Source organism: Mustela erminea, chromosome 3, assembly GCF_009829155.1.
Source record: "Mustela erminea isolate mMusErm1 chromosome 3, mMusErm1.Pri, whole genome shotgun sequence".
In the NCBI taxonomy this organism is placed as follows: Eukaryota; Metazoa; Chordata; class Mammalia; order Carnivora; family Mustelidae; genus Mustela; species Mustela erminea.
In genome coordinates, this window is record NC_045616.1 from 58,827,358 (window position 1) to 58,851,206 (window position 23,849).

A 23,849-nucleotide genomic window follows, 5' to 3' on the forward strand; every position below is an offset into this window, starting at 1 on the left:
CTCTACCCGCCAAGATACGAGTTGGCAATCATCCCCCAAACATATGGCCTACCAATATACATCTGAAAGGTCTCATGATAGAGGTTTTTTTTTTTTTTTAATTTTTAAATTTTTTTATTAACATATAATGTATTATTAGCCCCAGAGTTACAGGTCAGTGAATCGCCAGGTTTACACACTTCACAGCACTCACCATACCACAAACCCTCCCCAATGTCCATAACCCCGCCACCCTCTCCCGACCCCCCTTCCCCCAGCAACACTCAGTTTGTTTTGTGAGATTAAGAGCCTTACGGTTAGTCTCCATCCCAATCCCATCTTGTTTCATTTATTCATTTCCTACCCCCAACCCCCCCCATTTTGCATCTCCACTTCCTCATATCAGGGAGATCATATCATAGTCGTCTTTCTCTGATTGACTTATTTCACTCTAGTTCACTTATTTCGCTCTAATTCCATTCACGTTATCACAAATGGCAAGATTTCATTTCTTTTGATGGCTGCATAGTATTCATTGTATATGTATACCACATCTTCTTTATTCATTCATCTGTTGATGGACATCTAGGTTCTTTCCATAGTTTGGCTATTGTGGACATTGCTGCCATAAACATTCGGGTGCACATGACCTTTGGATCACTACATTTGTATCTTTAGGGTAAATATCCAGTAATGCAATTGCTGGGTCATAGGATAGGGGTAGCTCTATTTTCAACTTTTTGAGGAACCTCCATGCTGTTTTCCAGAGTGGTTGCACCAGCTTGCATTCCCACCAACAGTGTAGGAGGGTTCCCCTTTCTCCGCACCCTCGCCAGCATCTGTCATTTCCTGACTTGTTGATTTTAGCCATTCTGACTGGTGTGCGGTGGTATCTCATTGTGGTTTTCATCTGTACTTCCCTGATACCAAGTGATGTGGAGCACTTCTTCATGTGTCTTTTGGCCACCTGGATGTCTTCTTTGCAGAAATGTCCGTTCATGTCCTCTGCCCATTTCTTGGATTATTTGTTCTTTGGGTGTTGAGTTTGGTAAGTTCTTTATAGATTTTGGATACTAGCCCCTTTATCTGATATGTCGTTTGCAAATATCTTCTCCCATTCTGTCAGTTGTCTTTTGGTTTTGTTAACTGTTTCCTTTGCTGTGCAAAAGCTTTAGATCTCAATGAAGTCCCAATAGTTTATTTTTGCCCTTGCTTCCCTTGCCTTTGGCGATGTTCCTAGGAAGAAGTTGCTGTGGCTGAAGTCGAAGAGGTTGTTGCCTGTGTTCTCCTCAAGGATTTTGATGGATTCCTTTCTCACATTGAGGTCCTTCATCCATTTTGAGCCTATTTTCATGTGTGGTGTAAGGAAATGGTCCAGTTTCATTTTTCTGCATGTGGCTGTCCAATTTTCCCAACACCATTTGTTGACTGTCTTGTTTCCATTGGACATTCTTTCCTACTTTGTCGAAGATTAGTTGGCCATTGGGTTGAAGGTCTATTTCTGGGCTCTCTATTCTGTTCCATTGATCTATGTATCTGTTTTTGTGCCAGTACCATGCTGTCTTGATGATGACAGCTTTGTAATAGAGCTTGAAGTCTGGAATTGTGATGCCACCAACTTTGGCTTTCTTTTTCAATATTCCTCTGGCTATTCGAGGTATTTTCTGGTTCCATCTAAATTCTAGGATTATTTGTTCCATTTCTTTGAAAAAAAAATGGTTGGTATTTTGTTATGAATTACATTAAATGTGTAGATCGCTTTGGGTAGCATAGACATTTTCACAATATTTGTTCTTCCAATCCATGAGCATGGAACATTTTTCCATTTCTTTGTGTCTTCCTCAATTTCTTTCATGAGTACTTTATAGTTTTCTGAGTATAGATTATTTGCCTCTTTGTTTAGGTTTATTCCTAAGTATCTTATGGTTTTGGGTGCAATTGTAAATGGAATTGACTCCTTAATTTCTCTTTCTTCTGTCCTGTTGTTGGTGTAAAGAAATGCAACTAATTTTTGTGCACTGACTTTATATCCTGACACTTTACTGAATTCCTATACAAGTTCCAGCAGATTTGGAGTGGAATCTTTTGGGTTTTCCACATATGGTATTATATCACATGATGGAGGTTTTAATAGATGGTGATAAATGACCTTTTCCCAACAAGGTCCTGGAAACCTTGCTTCCAAAATTCCTTAGAGATTTAGGCTATCCCTAACCCCCTCCCAACTTGAAAGTATATAATAAGCAACTCCTCAAGACCCCAGTAAGCTTTTTCTGCCCATGGGGCCTATCCCCAAGCTTATTTTTAATAAAACCACTTTTTGCACCAAAGACGTCCCAAGAATTCCTTCCTGGCCCTTGACTTTGACCCCTAAGGTCCTTCCTACATCAAAAGGAAGGCTGAAACTAATGTGACTAGTCAGTAAAAAGTGTTCAGATAATCTACATAGCTATCTTATCTATCTTTTCTTATTTATCTAACAGATATGCAAATGTATAGAAAAACTGAGCAGAGGGTTGTTACCAGTAAATACCTTGGAGAAAGTAAGTGGGTTTGGGGAGTGGGGACGGGGAAGGATGAGCTATGAATGGAAACTATAACTTTTCACTCTCTCTCCTTTTCATTGTTTGAATTTTCTTTTTCTTTTTTTAGAGAGCTTGGATTTATGTACTACTTGTACTATTAAAAGCTATTAAATATAACTGGAAAGTTGGAATTACATAAGGAAAAAAACACTTTGGAAAGTCATTGTTGACTCAGGAGACAGCAGCTTCCCTGGGGTAGGGACAAAAACCCAACATAAAGGGCTGAAAAGGGAGCAGGAGCCCTGCGCTGTGTGCGAGGGAGAACCACCCAACTGCTTCTTCCAAAAGCAGGGCTGCACAGCCGGAGTGGGCAGCTAGAGGAGGGAGCCGGGCCAAGGGAGGGATTTTAATGCTTTCTTTCAAGGTGGGAGAGATTCATGGGGAATCAAAGCCCAAGGGGAAAAAAAAAAAAAAAAGCCCAAGAGGGGTTGGTAAACAGAGGGGAAGTTTAGGAGGGCCAGGGAATCAATGATGGAGCAAGGGAGTCCGAGGCAAGTGAGCACAGAGGCTCAGGGCTAAATTTGCCTCAAAAAAGCACAGGTTCTCAGAATGGTGAGAGCCCATGGCGGTGGCGCCCCCCGCAGGCGGGCCGAAGGGCGCATGCAGATGGACAGAGCACCCAGGCTGTGGGTGCAGAGGGAGCTCCCACTGAGGGGTCAGCAGAAGCAAAAGCACTGCGAGGTGTGGGAAAGAGAACGGACAGGTGACAGTATTAACAAGGGGCTGAAAATAAAGCAATTCAAAGCCCAACTTTTCCCTACAGAAACAACTTCTCCAATCTCATCAAGTGAAATCTTTCATTGTCCACAGACATATCATCCCTTTTCTCTCCTGCTGTGCTTCCCAGGTTCTAAGAAAGAAAAAAGTGTTGAAGTCTCTTTGATTATGTCAAATCTGGAGGCAAAGGCGCGACTAACTTCTTGGTTAAAATATATATATATATATATATATATATATATATATATATCTCAAGTGAACAAAATCCACATCTTGAGCTTTAAAGTAGTGATAGTCTTACAAGAGAAGAATACAAAATATGGCTTTGGGATTGCTTGAGGCTATAACATTATAGCCCATTTCTGTTTTTCTAGTCCTGTCATTTCCCTGTGATACACGAATCACTTTCAGCTTTTCTGTGTAATCACTTTTTTTCTGATATGTAGGGGATATCTCCATGGACATTCTCTAAAGAGCTGGTTTTATGGGGATGATGTGATACACGGTGTGGCCTTTATTGTTGGACAGATTTTATATTGCACACTGCACACTAAATCAAGCCTCTCTCCAAGGCAAAAGGATGAGGTACAGGCACTAGGTGTTTGGTGCAGTTACTATGTTGGGGTGAGTGTGTGTATTTGTGATTGTGTATGTTGTGGGGGAGGGAAGAACGGACTAAGGAGGTTGGGCAGAAAGAATGAACTACAGGCTGCCTCATGTACATGTAATCAAAAGGACTACAGATAAACATAGACTGGGGGGGGGTCTGAACAGAATTAAAGTTGGAAAAAATAGAAAGCAGGCAAAAGATACAGTAGAACAGTCCTAAACACTGAAAGCATAAGCCATACCTTTCCAGGGAGAAAAAAGAAAAAGACGTGGACATTCCATGGTGCGCTGTACCAGGCCTAATATTCTCTACATCTCCAACTTTTCAGAAGTCCTCCCCTAACTTCAGCTTTGGTAGAAACCCAAAGCCAGCTTTCCCCCTTTCCCCTCAGGACACACCTCACTTCTCTAGTAACTTCTAATACTCATTTTCTCATATATTACATGGCAAAGGCAAGGAGAGCCATTAGAAGGGCTCCTCGGCACCACTTCCAGGCAAGCAAACCCTCCAACTCCCCACAGAGGCCCTTCCCGCCCAGCGCTCATCATCTCTGCCCCACAAACCTGCTCTCATCCATCATTTCTTCTCCCAGGAAGTGACATTCTCCACACTAGGGGCCTGAGAGATGTGTTGGATAACCTCCTGATGTAAAATACTGCCCACATGCAGGTAGTCACAAAGTCCTAGAGGAGGTCTATCCTCCACCCCAACTCTGGAATACTTTCCACTTCTCCTTTCTCAACTGTCACAGACCAGGTCCTTTGGGTCTTACGCTTCAACCAGAACAGGAAGAGCTTTGGTACCTCTGCGCATACCTAAATCCTCTTCCAGGCCATAACCACTGCTGAAGCTTTGCTTGGACAGCGTTCCAGCAGAAGACAAGTGGAGAAAACTTGCTGTGGATGCTGTCTTTTCAGCCAATGAGCCCTAAGGACTCACAATTAACTGAGTCATTGTTTTTGACTGTCCTAATGTCAATGAGTAAATCAGCCACAGTAGACAGACATGACTAAGACCACAACAACAACAAGAAAAATCAGGTTATTAGGACTATCCGGAGTCCCATACTCAACTACCAAACCACTTATGGAATAAGCATAGAACTTCCATGCTATTAAAATGCTCTGGCCTCTCCTCATCCAGACAAAAATAAGACTGCTAGCAGCTTCCCATGAACTGGTGCCAGTAATAAGTGATGGAACGGTAGTAGAAATGTGCCAGTGTTTTAGAAATGTAGTATTGGCCAACTTCAAGAAAAACTGTAAAACAAGCTTTCTGGACCCAGTCAGAACTTTGAAATGAGAATATAATTTCCAAAAAGATTTTTCCTTGGGCCCCATCAAAGGGAGAGAACATGCAACTCAGCATCCCAGAAAACGACCCAGAGATCCTCTGAAGGCCAGCTAGAGCAAGTAGCTTCAGCTCGGAGGTGTAAAAATCAGCGGCAAGAATGTGATTTGCATGGCACATGAAGGCAGCATGCCCAGGACAGTACTGAGAAGACATCTCAGGAAAAGAGCAGAAACCAGGAGAAGGGTTCTGAGCAGAAGGGTTTCTCTGAGCAGAGACCAGGAGAAGGGTCGGCAGGATACTCAGAAAAGACCTGGTCTCAGGCTAAAATATTCATCAGTTAACCAACAGCTCAGACTTTTAAAAAGAGTTTTTTAAAAAAAGTAAAACCATAATTACTGAGCATTTTCTATTTAAAAAGCAGTGGCACCAAATTAACGCCATCAGACTGTCCTCGAAAGGTGAAATTTTTAGTCAACTGATTGGTTGTGTAACTAGCCCAATGCCAAGCGACACTGGCTGACAAAGTCTTTCTGTGAGTCATTTTCATCAACTTTCTGGCTCTGCACATGTATGAACAGTCAAAATGACTTTTACAGAACCACGTTCACACCAAACACTCAAAGTTAAAGGAAAAAGTTGTCATCTTCCCTGATTTACAAAACAACAAGATTGAAGAAGCATCTCAGTGCAAAAAGTCAAATATAAGAACTCAAGTATAAAGCAGTCTGATTTAAAAGAAGTCATCAAAGAACCCAGTTCTGGGCCTCAAATCAAAGGAAAAGCAAATCCAATGAATGAAAATTTTTTAAAAAATCAATTCTTAACTAAATCTTCATATCCACAAGAGAAGAGAATTTTGACCATTTGGTCACCTAAACCACTAAAGCAGTTTCTAAAGTCTGTCTCCTGACAAGACCACAAGTGCCCTAATTGATCATATGTCAATCAACCCCAAATACTGACCCTTACCCACATACATGACAAAGCTCTCATGGTATAGGAAAAAAAGAAAAACTTAAAATTGAACCATTTTTGGAGTAATACATACTCTTTACTTGGTCTGTCCCAGTATTTGCTTGGCAACTACAAAAGTAACGTATTTAGGTTACTAATAGTATCTCACCTTTCTGGAATGAAAAAGGGCAGGGGGTTGGGGAGCAAAGACACATGTTTTAAGTTACATACTTCATTTTAATTCCCAGGTAAGAAAGAATTACACAGAGATTGTGTCTAGAAAGAACCCAAGAGTTCTACCTTGCCAACTTGATACTTCCTTCACCTCTGAAGACCTGACCTTCTTTCTATAGTAAGTCATTGTCATTACAGTAAAGTCTGGAGCAAAGCCGTCAGACAGAAACAATGACAGAAAAGACAGCTGAACCGTGTGCCAGGATCATGGTGTGGACAAGCTACCCCAGGGGCGCCCTCAGAGAGCAGCATTTGGTCGCCAATCCTGTGCCTCTCAAAGAAATATTTTGAAGGGGAGGAAAGAAAAAGAACTGAAATATTTTGCAGATAATATCTTCTACTCTCAACCCTGACTTTATATTAGCCTCTTTGCATCTTTGAATAGAAAAGGAGACGACTGAAGAGAAAAAGAAGAGAATGAAGACAGGTACAACCCAAAACACTGGTTAAAAGGCTCTGGAGTCAGACTGATCTGGGTGTGAAGGCCAGCTCTGCAGCTTAACAACTTCATGATAGATGTTGGCCAGTCTGCTTAATAATCACGAGCCTCTGTTTTCTCATCTGTAAAGTGGGTAGCTGTGAGGAATAAACAACATATGGAAAGTACTCAGCATGCTGCCTGACACAGAGGCGGTAGGTGGTCAATATAAAGTAGTAGAAGAGAAAAAGAGAGGTGGGGAAAACAGGAGAGAAAAAAATCTTAAGGATTCGAGAATCTAAACTCAGAACAAATGCCCTATCCTCTTTAAAGTCTGAAAATAGTTCTTGGTCACCAGCTACATAATTAGCACTGTGCTTTGTTCAGAAATGAAGCCACCTCCTCTTCACTCTCAAGGTGCATGCAATCCAGCTCAGGAAACATAAATCACACGTAGGAAATATGTAAAAAAAAAAAAAAAAAAAAAAAAAGAATTAAAAAAAAAAGCCTGTAAATTGTGCTAAACCGTTAAATATTCTACATGTGGTAAAGCAAGAGTTGCAGCAATCTGGAGAAGGGGCCTGTGAGGGCTACTTGTGAGGGACAGTTTCAGGGACCGGGGCGGTAGAGGCATGGCAGGGCACTTAGGAGAAGCAGGGGGCATGTCAGGGGAAGGAAAAGCAGATAGGCCCCAGCTGGAGTCTTGCCCCGGAAGCAGCGGGGATAGAAGCAGGGACTTACAGAGTGTCCAGAGACTAGATGAAGGAGAGACAGACAGGAAAGCAGTGAGCCTGGGAGCTATGAGAAGCAAAAATGGGCTGGACTTCAGAAATGAATATGAAAAATGAGAGAGGGAGCTGCCTGACTCTCAGATGTCTTGTTCTTGTTTGCGGCCAAGTAAGTTCTTTCTACCTTCCTGGTATTTCTTGGGAGGAAATAAAATCATACTCTCCTATCTCCCCAGATCGAGTCAGCATCACCGCTCTTGATAACCAGGCTGCCCCGGGGCAGGGTTTACAAACATGGGCTTGGCTGGGTCTGTATCCCAGCTCTGCCACTTACCAGCTGTGCGACCTCAGACAAGCAAACCAACCTTCCCAGCTTCATTTTCCTTCTCTGTAAAAGGGGGTAATTATAAGACCCAACCCCAGATTATTGAGAGGATAAGCAAATCAATACATTGAATAAATGCCTTCATTGAGAAGCGCTTAGAAGGGCTCCTGTCATACAGGAACAATCCACAAAAGTGACCCATTATTATTATTATTATTATTTTTTAAATTTTTAAATAAACATATAATGTGTTTTTATCCCCAGGGGTACAGGTCTGTGACTCGTCAGGTTTACACATTTCACAGCACTCATCATAGCACATACCCTCCCCAATGTTCATATCCCCGCCACCCTCTCCCCTCCTCACTCTCCCCAGCAACCCTCAGTCTGTTTTTTGAGATTGAGTCTTTTATGGTTTGTCTCCCTCCCAATCCCACCTTCTTTCATTTTTTCTTTTCCTACCCCCCAAACCTCCCATGTCGCATCTGCACTTCCTCATATCAGGGAGCTCATATGATAGTTGTCTTTCTACAACTGACTCACTTCACTAAGCATAATACCCTCTAGTTCCATCCACGTCGTCGCGAATGGCAAGATTTCATTTCTTTCGATGGCTGCATAGTATTCCATTGTGTATATATACCACCTCTTCTTGATCCATTCATTTGTTGATGGACATCTAGGTTCTTTCCATAGTTTGTATTATTATTATTTTTATATATTTATTACTTTTCATCTTTGGCTAGAATATAGCCATAGAAAGCTCAAAGTATCATTTCACACATCACTAAAAAGGAGATACCAACGGGAAATCCATCTTAGAATTGCCAGTTCTTCCAGAACTACAGCCAACAGTGAAAACCTCAGTGGGAGAGACCCAGCCAACCCAGCGTCACACAGAGGACGTGAGTCCCTACCTGGCTTGGTGAATGGCCTCCATCCACTCTTTACCGTCCTGCTCCTCCTCACAGCGCAGCTCCAGAGGTTTCTGACCCTCATGGCCAAAAAGAACGGTAAAGTAATACTAGAGAGAAAAACAAACAAACAAACTTTAGATTTACTTTTCAAGCATGACCGCATAATACAGTATTTCCCTACAAAGGGTATATGTTTAAAAAATTCATCCACACTGTATCAATCATGTTTCAAAATGTAGTGTCACCCCAGTCCACTTAGCAATGACTCTGCACCTGGAAGATACAATAGGTTGCATCTTAACACCCTTCTGTAAGAGTCAGCCCACAACACCTCACTAGATACAGAAAAGATATTGGATAAGACTCTATGCAGATGCATGATTAAAATTCCTTACTGAAATTTCTAACTGTAATAAAGGATATCCATAAAAAAATTTACTATAAATATTCTACCTATTGGCGTATTCTTACAAGCAACCCTCCTGGGATGCATGGGTGGCACAGTCGGTGAAGCATCTGCCTTTGGCTCAGGTCATGATCCCAGGGTCCTGAGATGAAGTCCCGAGTCCGGCTCCTTGCTCCAAGTCCACTGCTTCCTCTGCCCACCGCCCTTACCCCGCCCCCCACCACCGGGCTTGTGAGGGTTCTCTCTGCCTCCCTCTCTCACTCTTGCTCTCATTCTCTCTCAAATAAATAAATAAAATTTGTTGTTGGAAAAAACGAGCAACACTTCTAAAATCAAAAATTAGAAAACGATGGCAGTCACTGACACTTCTATTTACTAATTCTGCCTGGAGGGCAATATAGAAAAATAAAGGGGAAAAGGCACAAGAAATGGAAAGCAAGGAAAAAACACCATTTTCACAGCTCATATAATTGTCTGTATCAAGAGTTCACTGAAAAGCTATTAAAATAAGAACATTGAACCAAATAGTTAAATACAAAAATCAATACACAAAAATTTATTGCACTTTGGCATAATAATATCAACAAACACAGAACTTCATTTTGTTGGTTTTTTTTAATTTTTTAAAAGATTTTATTAATTTATTTGACAGAGAGAGACAAAGTGAGAGAGGGGAACACAAGCAGGGGGAGAGGGAGAGGGAGAAGCAGGCTTCCCACCAAGCAGGGAGCCTGATGCGGGACTCAACCCCAGGACCCTGGGATCATGACTTGAGCCGAAGGCAGACACCCAAGACTAAGCCACTCGGGCATCCCACAAAGCTTCATTTTGAAAACAGCCTTTGCAATAACAAATACAAGTAACTGAAGACCAAGAATAAGGAAATGTGTTTATCACCTCTGAGAAGTAAATTAATCTATAATTTCAATGTACTTCACTAGAAATAGCAGTAGTTTTTACTTTTGGTAGAATGTGACAAACTGAATCTGAAATCTGCACCAGGGAAGAAGTTTTCACTTTACACCAGCCTATTTGAGGCCGGACACATTAATCACCAAACTGAGACTGTCTGGAAAGGAAAGGTGACTGGACAGCTGTGTATTGCACAAGAATGATCAGAAAATATACTGGACCAGCCCAGGACGTCTTCCTGGAGCATAAAGAGGACTGGCTACAGAGCTACTCTAAGGAGAGCCAGAGCCGAACACGGAGTTCCTTCTGTGGTCCCCCCTTCCCACCCACGCCCGCTCAAGGTCTTGTTTCTTCAGGGTGACCGTTATGTACTCATTTTCTTCAAATGAATTAAAAACCTTCAGAACAATTATCCTAGAGATAAGAATTTCCAGCACAAGGGAAAAGAGCGAGAGAGACAAAGCAAGAAACAGTCTCTTACTGACAGTGAACAAGCCGATGGTTCCAAGAGCAGGAGGCCAGTGGGAGGATGCGGGACACAGGGGATGGGGGTGACGGAGGGCACTTGCTGTGATGAGCGCAGGATGATGTACGGAAGTGCTGAGTCACTATAGTGCACACCCCAAACTAAGAGAACACTGTATGTTAACCAACTGGAATAAAAATAAGAACTTGAGGAAAAGAAAGAATTTTCAGCACATTTTTACCAAAAAGAAGAAAACTGGCTAAGAGACTTCTCCTCAGGTTACCTGTACGTCAATCATCAATCCTCGGAGGACTCTGAGTCGTGCCCGTGCGATAATCTACCACACTTCCCACGGACGGTCCCAAGCCTCGTAAATGGCAAGCTGTCTTTAGTTCTTAAACCCCTTGTCCAGCCAGAGGACTAAATGCTAGGAACCAGGGGGAAATAACCTTATGGAAAGGCCACGGAGAGTGAGAAGAATTGAGTTTAGCACTGTATGCAATAAAGCTCCATTTAAATTTGAGAGGAGAGAAGTCGAACCTCGATGACATAACAAGTCAGTGTCTTAAAGGTCAGGCCTCTGAGTAATGGCATTTCAGTAACTGCTGGCTCCTGTCCAGGCTCAGCTGTCCAGTCCAGGGAGAGGAAATGCTTAATGACCCGGCCCAACCCATTGAAAGGCTGCAACCTGCACTTCGACAGCAACGGCTACTGTGAAACCCAATTAGAAGCCACCTCTCAAAGACAGCGAGGCAATTATATTAGCAGAGGACGCCCAAAGGTTAGACCATGTCTCAGGCATAACGATGATGGTTTTGAGAGGTACATGTCACATTCCCGAGATTTCTCTTAACAAACTCAGCTCAGTTACGAAAAATTAGACAGTGCCTCTGCACGCACCTGCAGATTATTTATTTTTAACCACTCATCAAAGTTTTCTTTGTGTGGACTATTCTTGCCTCACTCTGATATGAACTTAGTATACCATGGATCTAGGCATCAGGTCTGGCACTTTAAAGGTCCCTTTGGGCATCAGAAGTAGCAGCAGACACCCTTGTCAGTACCCTGTGACCTCAGAGGTGTCCCGCTGCAGGGAACCTGGAGGAGAGGTCCCAAAGTACTGGGTCATTGTGAAATACAAGGAAGAATTAAAACAGGGATGACCTTGTTGATGTCTTTAAATTTAGCATTTACAAGGACGAGTGAGTCTCTCTTCCTTTTCTTCCTAGATATTCTCACCTGTTTCCCAAATCCATTTCTCCAGGCAGATTCTCTCGCAGGCGCCAGCCCCACATTTCTCCTACTAGACAGCATTTCAGTCAGACCCCAAACTGAATCATTACCTTCCCTCTCTTCCTCCCACCCCACAAACCTCCTGCTCCTCCCCTCTGCCTTCACAGTGACTCCTTCTCCTCTTGTCTTTTCTCTGTCAAGTGAATCTTTATCCAATGGTTGCCTCAACTAGGAACCCCAAAGTCATCTTCAGTGCCTCCCTGTCATCACCCACACATTTGGTTTCACCAAGGCTCACACGCAGGACTCTCTTCTGGCTTTTATTATCCCTCACCTAGACTACTGCAGCCGTTCTACCATCAGGTGACAAATATGACAGTTTGAAATTCATTTGAAATTCCTTTATCTTAACAGCTGACCTCACTCCTTCCTTGTACCCTGGCCACCATGATAACCCAAAGTGGGAGTTTAAACGGTTTCTTCCTAAAGGAGGACAGGATGACCTAGAGAAGTCCCAGTGAGTTGGGAACACAAGGAGAATGGCGGAGAGAAGTGGTTGAGGTAAAAAGAGAAATCAGGAGATGGAGACACATCTGGTACAGCTTTTCCCCAATCAGAGCTAAAATCCTAGAAGAGGGTGAGGAGTTTAAAAGGTTGATTAACAAAAACCAAAAGCCAAGGAGTTTCTGTATCACGTTCCTGTTAGGGATCTAGAGGATATGCCACCTCACAGAACGTCTTCATACCCCACCCCCGACTCTCATGACAACACAGAGTGATGACTGCATGGGTGGTGACCATATCACGTAACTCGGCAAAACTGGTGTCATAGCAGTTGTGTGTTAGATAGATAGACAGATATAGATAGGTAGATAGGTAGAGATAGATAGATAGATGGATGGATGGATGGATGATAGATAGATAGATAGGCAGGCAGGCCAAGTTTTGAGGTTAGCTATACAAAGCCTGACGAGCTTCTAAGCAGTCTGGACATTCCCAAGTACTACCGTGGAGGACCATGGAGAGAAGGGCACTATCAAAACTTATCGTGGGATAAAGTAAGGGGTATAAAGGTCAAGCAAGAGCCACAGTGGGACCACGTAAGCAATACAGACAGCCAGGCCCTGACTGATCTGGGAGAAAATAGACTGCAAGTTAGAGCAGCCATGTACTTTAGCAACGGTTGCCAACAGAGGGCCCAGGCAGAGCCAGACCACCACTAGACCACAGTCACCAGATTGCCTCAATCTCTGACACAAACACACATACACACACCCTCAAGGCCATGTGAGACCCCATTGACTGAGACTCCATCTCAGTGGGGTGCAGAGGGAAAAATGAACTACCGAAAGAGACTTTCCACATTCATGGAGCAATCGGAATTTCCTCCTCTCAACTAAATGTAGCTTCTTTTTTCTCCACTTACTAAGTGGAGGTGGTCTTAAGGAGAAAGTCAGGTCAAATTTAGAAAAATACTTTCTATACTTGTAACCCCAATTCCAGTGTTATCCAACTCCCTCCATCTAAAACATGGTGGCCGGAGTCTTTCTAAAATATCAGTCAAGGGGCGCCTGGGTGGCTCAGTGGGTTAAAGCCTCTGCCTTCGGGTCAGGTCATGATCCCAGGGTCCTGGGATCGAGCCCCGCATCGGGCTCTTTGCTCAGCGGGGAGCCTGCTTCTCTCTCTCTCTCTCTCTCCCTCTGCCTGCTTCTCTGCCTACTTGCGATCTCTGACAAATAAATAAATAAAATAGTTAAAAATAAATAAATAAAATAAAATATCAGTCAAGCTTGGGCACCTGAGTGGCTCAGCTGTTAAGCGTCTGCCTTCGACTCAGGTCACAATCCCAGGGTCCTGTGATCAAGCCCCGCATCGGGCTCTCTGCTCCAAGGGAGGCCTGCTTCTCCCTCTCTCACTCCCCCTGCTTGTGTTCCCTCTCTTGCTAACTCTCTTCTGTGTCAAATAAATAAATAAAATCTTAAAAAAAAAAAAAATCAGTCAAGCTTCCCATGTCTGCTTACAAACCCTTACTAGTGTTCTCAAACATTAGCAAATCCCGAGCAAATCTCACACAGGCTGAAAATGCCCTTCACTAATCGGTTCCATTCTCCAACTTTAACCTCGCTTCCATCTGTTTTCTTCACGGCAGGCCACACTCCAGCCACACCAAGGTATCACTCCCGCCAGAAGACAAGCTCTTTCCTCAGCCTCATGCTACTGGCAGAACCATGACTCCCCAGGCGGTAACCCAAGAACTTGGGCAAAACACATAACTCTCCTGAGCTTCCTCCTGGGCAAAACGAGGACAATGAGGCAGACCTGACAGCATCAAATTAGCAGATACGCAGTGTCTGCACAGTAGGTGCCTCAGAAGTGTTCATTCCCTTCTCTACTGGTATAGCTTTGTCTTGACACACCTTGTTTCGTCCCCAGCCTCTTCTCCACCTACAAGTTCTTACCAAACTTTCATGACTCATGTCACCGAAATGTCGGCCCTCTAAGAATCCTTCCCTGGTATTTTCTGGCAAAATGGAGTCACTCTGTCCTCTGGGTTTCAGTCAACTGGGGTGCCCTCTTCTCACATCACCTCAGAGTTGTCCGTGTGTGTGTGTCTCTCTCCTGCCTGCCTGGTCCTTGGGTACCCTTCATCCTAGCACTGTGCAAGGCACACATGAAGCCCCCAGGATCATCTGATAAACAAATAATCATGAGTAAAGAAACATGAGGTATAATTAAACTAACAAATTTGTTTCTCTCAGCCACAGGTGATGATAAATTTCATGACTTATAATTATATCCAACTGGCCATCCAGAGAAGGGATTTAAAAAGACTGCTTCAATGACCAATAGATCTTTTTATCCTAAGTATGTTTAGTCAGAACCCCATAATGATCTCACAAATACTCAGAAGAGCAGAAAGAACAGATGTCATGGGTTGGCAGATGCACGGAAGATTCTTACCTCTTACGAACAATGACCATAAAATGCCACAAAGAACATAATGAACAGACCTAACACTTTTAAATGTTCAGGGTCTTTTTGGTATCTATTGTAGCTTTGTACAAATTTTCATTTTTCTGGTTGTTATTATACCAGGTTTGCTGCTGTTTATGCCATACGTTTTTGCAGACAGAACAAATGCAACCCAATGTGAGAACACAAGCTCACTTAAAACTATCATCCTTAAGCTCCTGCAAGTTAGAAGCAAATTTAGAGCTAACAGTGACTGTTGCTGAGGAACAGGACTACGGGACCACTTCCCCTTTCTACATTTCTATATTGTTTGAAACACAATAAACACATACGGCTATATAGCCAAAAAAAAAAAATTATGTTCATTCCTTTTTTAAATTGTTGGAGTCACAATGGACACATTCAGTTATATAATCAACAATAAAGACACCTAGTTTAAAAATTCTGTTCACATCTTTATAATAGAACCTATATATCTAGAGAAAGTAAATAACATTGGTCAAATCAGTGATGTTCCAGGCAGATTAAAAACTCCTGTGGTTTTTTAAAAGTATATAGCAGAAAAATAACTTCTTTTTAAAAATGCTGTTCTGTGCCTATTATTTGGATGGTACTGCAGGATTTTAAATTACCACATGTATTCTTGAAATCTTTCACTTTTAGATCAAAAGAACCAACACCGACCCTCTGTCTTCAGCCACTGGAGTCAGAAAATCCTCCTGGTATCCTTTTCCCACTGCCCCTGCCAAGGAGGAGGGATGGGACATGCCCCACAGGAACCCATGGTGGTCTTCTCCTCTGGGTCTCCCAGTAGCCTGACCCTGAAAGTCAGACACAGGATGGATAAAGGAATGGGTGCCTTCCAAATTGTCCCTGGCTGGGTGACTTATACCCATGGAACTCGGGATCCTGATGGCAGACTGGGGCAGTGCTTCTGGAATCACAGCAAGGCTCTATCATGGGATGGAGCTCTCCATCCTCACCAGGACTTGGGGTCTGGCCTCTGAGTTCCTGGGAATGTGAACAACACTATTCAGTGACCCTTTGCAGCCCAGCGTGTGTTTCTCCCCATCACTCTCCTGGATTGCGACGGCCATCCATCCCAGACAAAGGGGAGACTCCAAGTATTTCAGGAAACAGAGAGAAAGCTGTGGAGAGCGTCTTAGGTCCATCTCCAAAGTGAAAATAAAGGATGCGGTCCTATTGTTCTTCCTGTCATTCATTACCTCCTGCTTTCTCATTCTTTCTGTAACTGCTTGTAGAGTGGAGATGAAATACATCTGAAACATCTGTTATACCCAAGCAGTTGAGCCCTATGTGCTCTATACTCCTCATTTTGACTCTGAGGAGCTCTGAGGAGCTCAGCTTCACGGTTCAACTGAGCTATCTTTGGCATGCCCAGTAACTCCAAACGATGTTTTCCCGACATACAACTGGCCCTTTGAAGAGAAAAGTAGCCCATCCCAGAGCCCTAGAGGCACAGGCGGATCCCTCTAAATCTGCTGCACGGCCACAGCCCTAGTGTGACTGAGACAGAAGACACGTGGAAGATAACGGTTAGCTGGACACAGAAAAAGGGGGACACACTTCAAGAATCCCAATACCATTCTCCTCAAATTGTCACTCCCTGGTACTCCTGTCATTGAAATGTCACTTGTAAGGTACCGCTCTGCCCACGGCATCTGCTCACCATTGTGCCAGTTGGTGGGGCACTAACTGAAGAGCAGTGTAAAGCTTTATGCCCTTGACCCAGCTCCAGTGGTAACTAGGAGAGAAAACATTTCACTCTCCTGTCTTAATGATGGTTTTTATCTCCTGGGATCATTTCTTTACCACAGCTCTACCCCACAGGCACTTTCAGCTCCAAAGAAGAGTCTGTGTGTATTAAAGGAGGCTGACTTCCCAACTACTTTACAGACTCTTATCTTTTCATAGTGAAGCTCTTCATTGTTAAAACATATGTCAAATCATCCAACTACCTCCTCCAGGTGTTCTTAGAAACAAAGATCTAAGATGCTGAAGGCTTTCCCCCTCCCTGTTGGCTCACTTCCTTTTTAACTCTGAGATTCAGAGGCATTGCCATGGGTATATTCCCTCCAGTGCAAGCCAACTTCACAGATATACCCCAGCATCTGAGGGCGCAGTGCCAGTCGGAAGAAAGAGCCCCAGGCTACAAGGTGGGACATCAGGTTTTTCCTCTTGCCTCTAGAGACAAGGGACGAACTGCGTTAAGCTTCTGTGCTCAGGTTGTTCTAGGGCCAAGGTGAGGACAAGGCCACTTGTCCTACTAACCCCCAAGGTAAAGATCAAATGCAATCATATATATCAAAGCGCCCTTAAAGGCATGAAGCTCATCGTGTCATTGCTGTGAGGGTGGCACTGCCAGATTGCACTTGGGAACCAGTCTTCTCAAGTCTGCCTAGGACGCTGGACTTGGTCCAGATCCACAAATCTGGGCAATTCAAGTGTTCCTTTCTTCCCACTGTTCTTCTCAGATAAAAGTGCATGGGGGAAAGAAGAAAAGGATGTATGAAAATTATTAGCCAGCACACTGGGTACCTGGTAATTAAGAAGAGTCATACTGTTTTTTGTTGTGGTGGTTGCTGGTTGTTTTGTTCTTGTGGACATTTTTTGGTGATGGTTTGATATTCATGATGAAAAGATCCTTAATTCTGCCAAAGACTGAGAGAGGAGCTTGAAGCTTCCACGACCTGCAAGAGTTTGCTTAATGATCTGTCCCTAAAGAAGCCAATGCATTGACTGTGAACTTGAACTATGAGTATGACAAAGTAAAATCCATACTACGTTTTAATATTAGTTTTTAAGAACTGAATCAGAATATATTCTTCTATAAACCCATACATACTTTAGTTTTTAATTGAATAAGAATTTAACTTAGAAACCAGCTCAAGGAGTAAGAGTTTAACTGCCTCCTACTGTGGTTTTCCACAACAAAAATACATTGTGTCTGCCTCCCAAATTTCATAAAGAACAGAGTTAAATTAAACTGTACCCATTTAAGAGTGACAAAGACAAGATGCCAGAAAAACCTGTCATTTTAAGAATGGCTAAAAGAACTTGATATATTTGGTTGCTCTTCAAATCCTCCAGAGGCTGTGATATAAAAATTGGAACTGAGAAACTTTTCATCGACCAAGCGATCTGAGCTCCCATAAATCACCAAGCATACTGAAATTCATGAAAAGGGAAGCAAGACGTATGGTGGCTGAAGTCATCATCCCTGATTGGCAAGGGAAAGACAATGATTCCTCTCGATGTTTCCTTAAGTCTCACACAAGTTCCTGTCTTTCTTTTGCATTGCCACTTCAGACAGAGATGGACGTTGTGGAAGACAACATCGGATCTATGTGACTGACTTCACTCCACCGCCAGTCTTCACATTTACTTACTGTCCTGAGAGAGAGACATCTAATTCTGGTCAGCCTAGCACCACTGACTGAGCACACTTGAGAATTCAGGCACCATTGTCACAGTCTGTTCTCACAGCGAGATGACAAAACTTTATCACCATGCCAATATCCATTCCGTCCTGGCTTCTCACAACCCCTAACTTCACAAGTTCTAAATAATGAATCCTCCAAAGCCCCTTTTACTTCATACCATTCTCATCACTTTCTCACGTCAACCACTGATTTGTCTTCCAATCTGCCAACCACATTCTCGTTTATGCAGAACGTCTATACAATAAAAATGTATGCTGTCAATGCCCACGGTAGCTAGTGCCACATGGCGGAGAGGAAAATACTTTGACATGGAAACAAGTAAGTCCTACAGACTGCTTGCTGCAAGTCTTGAGGTGCTCTGTCAAAGAGGGGCCGTGGTTATACACAACATGGGCAGGGGAAATGTGAATGATGAGACAGACTTGAGATTTATCCTGTGTGGCTCCAGAAGACACAAAGAGGAAGAATAGGTTAAAGTTACAGATTTAGAAGACTTTTCTAAAACTGGAATGAGATGCTGTCACTAGTTGGCCATCTCTCAGTGGTGTTTAAAAAGGGATGAAAACAGAAGATATTGCAAAAGGTATGCAATACAAGAGGCATATAAACAATGATTAGAACAATGTTTTGATTTTGCTATTCAATGTCTCAACTTTTATTACATGGAGTTTACCAAAATTGGAATAAAAGAAAATACGTATCTAAGTAAAGAAATAATTAGTGCCTTTTAAGAAGGAAAGTCTTTTATGGCACTGTACCAAGTTTATATATATATATATATATTTTTTTTTTTTAAGATTTTATTTATTTATTTGACAGAGAGAGAGAGAGAATGAGAAAGGGAACACAAGCAGGGGGAGTGGGAGAGGGAGAAGCAGGCTTCCCTCCGAGCAGGGAGCCAGATGTGCAGCTTGATCCCAGGACGCTGGGATCATGACCCCGAGCCAAAGGCAGATGCCCAACGACTGAGACACCCAGGCACCCCTCGGATAATGTAAAAGGATTAATTAATGTATATAATACATAAAGAAGTTTTCTAAATCAATAAGGAAAAGACAAGTACCCTCATACAAATGTTGGAAAAGGAATAGAATATTCATAAGCCTACAAAATAAACAACAACAAAAAAATAACACGAGCACATGAAAATATGAAAAAGAAATGTGTTTTAGTACATTAAGACCATCTTTTTATTTTTATTAATTTTTTTAAAGATTTTATTTATTTATTTAAGAGAGACAGGGATAGTGACAGAGATAGCAAGAGAGTGCACAAATGGGGAGGAGAGAAAGCAGCAGGCTCCCCACTGAGCAGGTAGCCTGATGCAGGACTTGACCCCAGGACACTGGGTTCATGACCTGAGCCGAAGACATGCACAACTAACTGTGCCACCCAGGCGCCCAAGACCATCTTTTTAAATTTCAATTTTCTAAAATAATGAAACCCAGAACCGAGAAGTATATTGTGCTGATTGAAATATTGAAATAAAAATGGTTATAATCTTGGTGGAAATTATTGACAATTTGTATCACAGACTTTAAAGTATTCTCAGTTTTATATTGGAATCTATACTAGTGAAATACTGAGACATACAAAGACCTATGTCAAGAATGTTCATAGCATCATTAATAATAATAAAATGTCCACCAATAGAGGACAAGTTAAATAAATTATGAAATATTTGAGCTGGAACACTCAACAATGAAATTAATAATCAGCACTCACAGCTAACATCATCCTTAATGGGGAAAAACTGAGAGCTTTTCCCCTAATATCAGGAATATATAGAACATAAGACAGGGATGTCCTCTCTCAACACTTTGATTCAACATAGTACTGGATGTCCTAGACACAGCAATCAAACAAGGAAAAGAAATAAAAGGCATCAAAATGGGTAAGAAAGAAGTAAAACTTTCATTATTTGTATATGACATGATACTATATATAAAAGACCCAAAAGACACCACTAAAAAACTGCTAGAATTGATGAATGAATTTAGTAAAGTCAGAGGACAGAAAACCAATGTACAGAAATCTGTTGCATTTTATACACCAATAATGAAGCAGCAGAAAGAGAAATTAAGAAAACAATCCCATTGACAATTACACCACAAATAATAAGATACCTAGGAATAAACCTAACCAAAAAAGGTAAAAGACCTGTACTCTGAAAACTATAAAATACAGATGCAAGAAATTAAAGATGACACAAATAAGTGGAAAGACATTTCAAGCTTATGGATTGAAAGAACAAATATTGTCCAAACGTCTACACTACCCAAAGCCATGTACACATGTAATGTAATCCCTAACAAAATACCAACAGCATGTTTCACAACACTATATCAAACACTCCTAAAATTTATATGGAACCACAAAAGACCGCAAATTGCCGAAGTATCTTGAAAAAGAACAAAGCTGGAGGCATTATAATTCTGGACTTCAAGTTATACTGCAAAGCTGTAGTAAACAAAACAGTACGGTACTGGCATAAAAACAGATACAAAGATCCATGGAACAGAACAGAAAATCCAGAAATAAACCCATAATTACATGGTCAATTAACCTTCCACAAAGCAGGAAAGAATATCCAATGGAGAAAAAGTCTCTTCAACAAATGATGTTGGGAAAATGGGACAGCAGTATGCGAAAGAATGTAACTGGACCACTTTCTTACACCATAGGCAGAAATAAACTCAGAATGGATTAAAGAGCTGAATGTGAGACCTAAAACCATAAAAATTCTAGAAGAGAGCATACACAGTAACTTCTCAGGCATTGGCCGTAGCAGTTTTTTTCTAGATATGTCTCCAAAGGCACAGGAAACAAAAGCAAAAATAAACTGTAGGGACTTCATCAACATTAAATACTTCTGCACAGCAAAGGAAATAATCAACAAAACTCAAAAGACTGCCTACAGAATGGAAGACAACATCTGCAAGTGACAAATCGGATAAAGGGCTAGTATCCAAAATAAATAAAGAACTTATAAAACTCGGGAAGGGAAGGGCTTTTTGTTAGTATCTCCATATCTAAAAGACAGTTTTAAGTTATAACCATAGGTCTATAAGTGCGTTTTTGTGACGTACCTGTGTTTTCTGTGGACAAGGTTCATTATTTCATAACACCTAAGCTTTTTGGATGTCCTGCAGTGGTAATGTATGATAAAATGTAAAGCTTGTGAATTAACCAACTTGTAAGCTTCTTTTTGTTATAATTGATAGGAAAGAAGCGTCTTAAATATCAAGCTGTTAAGCTGCCTCAGAGAAATGTACATCTGGACTTATTCCTTAGGTGGGCAGCAGAGGGGCAGAAGGAAATATAAAGGGAAAGATGTACGCAGATGTACTCATATTTACATTTTAATGATAATTCTCAATGTGTGTGCATCTCCTTTGGATGTACTATAGGAATACATTAAGTGATTCAGTGGAAACATACCTCCTTGCTAATATTTGCATACTATATATTGGATAATGAATTCTTTCAGAAGCATTATGTGTTGTGTACTCTGTTACTTCGTGGCTCATGTTTAATTGAACATTAAGGGAATGCAGTTAATTATACCCCTGCCGATATCTTTATCTGGAGGCCTGTTGCCATTTTTGTCTTTGTCTTGAAATTTTTGTTGCCAAGGAAGGCAGGATTATATTTTTTTCCTTTCAGATTGAGTTGGTGTAGTGTACTGTTGGTTATCAAAATACTCATAGTTTTGTGACTTTGAAATGGTAAATATTCATGGTGTGTAAAAAAAAAAAGCATGATACATAACTGTAGGCTCTTAACGACATTAAAATGCTTAGTTGTGTAGATACACACATGGGACCTAGAAGTCAAACTATAAACCGCTTCTGATGATGGATGACTTTGTTCTTTGCTTCTTGTGTTTTTCAGTTTCTTTTTATGCACAAAGAGTGAGAGGACTTATAAAACTCAACCCCCCAAAAAACAAATACTCCAATTAAAAAATGGGCGGAAGACATGAACAGACATTTTTCCAAAGAAGACATCCAGATGGCCAACAGACACATGAAAAGATGCTCAACATCACTCATCATCAAGGATATGCAAATCAAAACTACAATGAGATCACCTCACACCCATGAGAATAGCTAAAATCAAAAACAAAGGAACAAGAGTTGATGAGGATGTGGAGAAAAAAGAACGAACCCTCGTGCACTGTCGGTGGGAATGCAAACTGATGCAATCACTGTAGAAGACAGTATGGAGATTCTTCAAAAAATTAAAAACAGAACTACCTTATGATCCAGTAGTTCCACTACTGGGTATTCATGAAAAATTTATTCAATGAGATACACACACCCTTATGTTTATAGCAGCATTACTTACAATAGCCAAGATATGGAAGCAGTCCAAGTGTCCATCAATTGATGAATGATAAAGAAGATGTGGTGTGTGTGTATATACACACACACACACATACATATATACACATACATATATATATCTAATATTCATTGTATATATATACATGTATAATATATATAAAAATATTATATACAATGAATATTATTCAGCCATAAAAAGAATGAAATCATGTCATTTGCAACAAAATGGATGGAGTTAAAGATCATAATGCTAAGGGAAGTAAGTCAGTCAGAGAAAGACAAATACCATATGATTTTACTTGTGTAATTTAAAAAAGAAAGCAAATGAGCAAAGGGAAAAAAAGGAGAGACAACCAAAAAACAGACCCTTAACTACAGAGAACAAACTGATGGCTACCAGAGGGAAGAAGAGTGGGGGATGGTTGAAAAAGTGATGGGGATTAAAGAGGGCACTTATCATGATGAGCACATGGTGATGTATGGAAGCGCTTAATCATTGTATTGTATACTTGAAACTAATATAACACTGTATGTTAACTAACTGGAACTAAAGTGAAATAAAATTTTTAAAATTTCACTGGGTGAAATTGCCTGGGTGGCTCAGTGGGTTAAGCCTCTGTCTTTAGCTCAGGTCATGATCTCAGGGTCCTGGGATTGAGCTCCACATCGGGCTCTCTGCTCAGCAAGGAGCCTGCTTCCCCTTTTCTTTCTGCCTGCCTCTCTGCCTGCTTGTGATCTCTCCCTCTGTCAAATAAATAAATAAAATCTTTAAAAAAATTTTTTCAAACTCTAATTGGTCAATTAAATGATTAATAATTAATAATCATGCTCACTAAGAATATATTCAACAATATTCCTAGGAATATTTCTTAATTTACATACTAAGTGTTCAAGCAGGCAATGAAATAACACACTAGCACATTTCAGTTGCTGCCCAACAACAGGGAAGACAGAGTTCAGAGACTGAGTACAAAACAAATTTCATTTAAAAAAAAAATTAATATCTACACCTAGAAAAAGCAAGCACTGGTATAAAAAAGCAGGAGGCATAAAGGATAGATAATGTTTACTAAAAATTTAACACTTTTGTCTGATAAAAGATACATGAGCAAAAGTGAAAATGGACATTGAGAAGTTATTTGTGATGCAAATAGCTGACAAGTATAATTCATATGCACAATCAATAAGAAAAATAGGTAAAACTATAAATAGGCAAATTACAAAACGGAAAATAATACTTTCTGGGAGTGCTTGGGTGGCTCAGTAGATTAACCATCTGCATTCAG

At 41.3% G+C, this 23,849-nt stretch overlaps 1 protein-coding gene across 2 annotated transcripts in view; it reads right to left on the reverse strand.

Annotated features, from left to right (window-relative positions):
• Nucleotides 1–23,849, reverse strand: part of RASGRF2 (Ras protein specific guanine nucleotide releasing factor 2) — a 251,133-nt gene that overhangs the window by 169,030 nt on the left and 58,254 nt on the right. For both annotated transcript variants that reach the window (XM_032335831.1, XM_032335830.1), the window contains exon 2: nt 8,761–8,867. In XM_032335831.1, the coding sequence (XP_032191722.1) occupies nt 8,761–8,867 (107 nt within the window). The remainder of the gene's footprint in view (nt 1–8,760; nt 8,868–23,849) is intronic.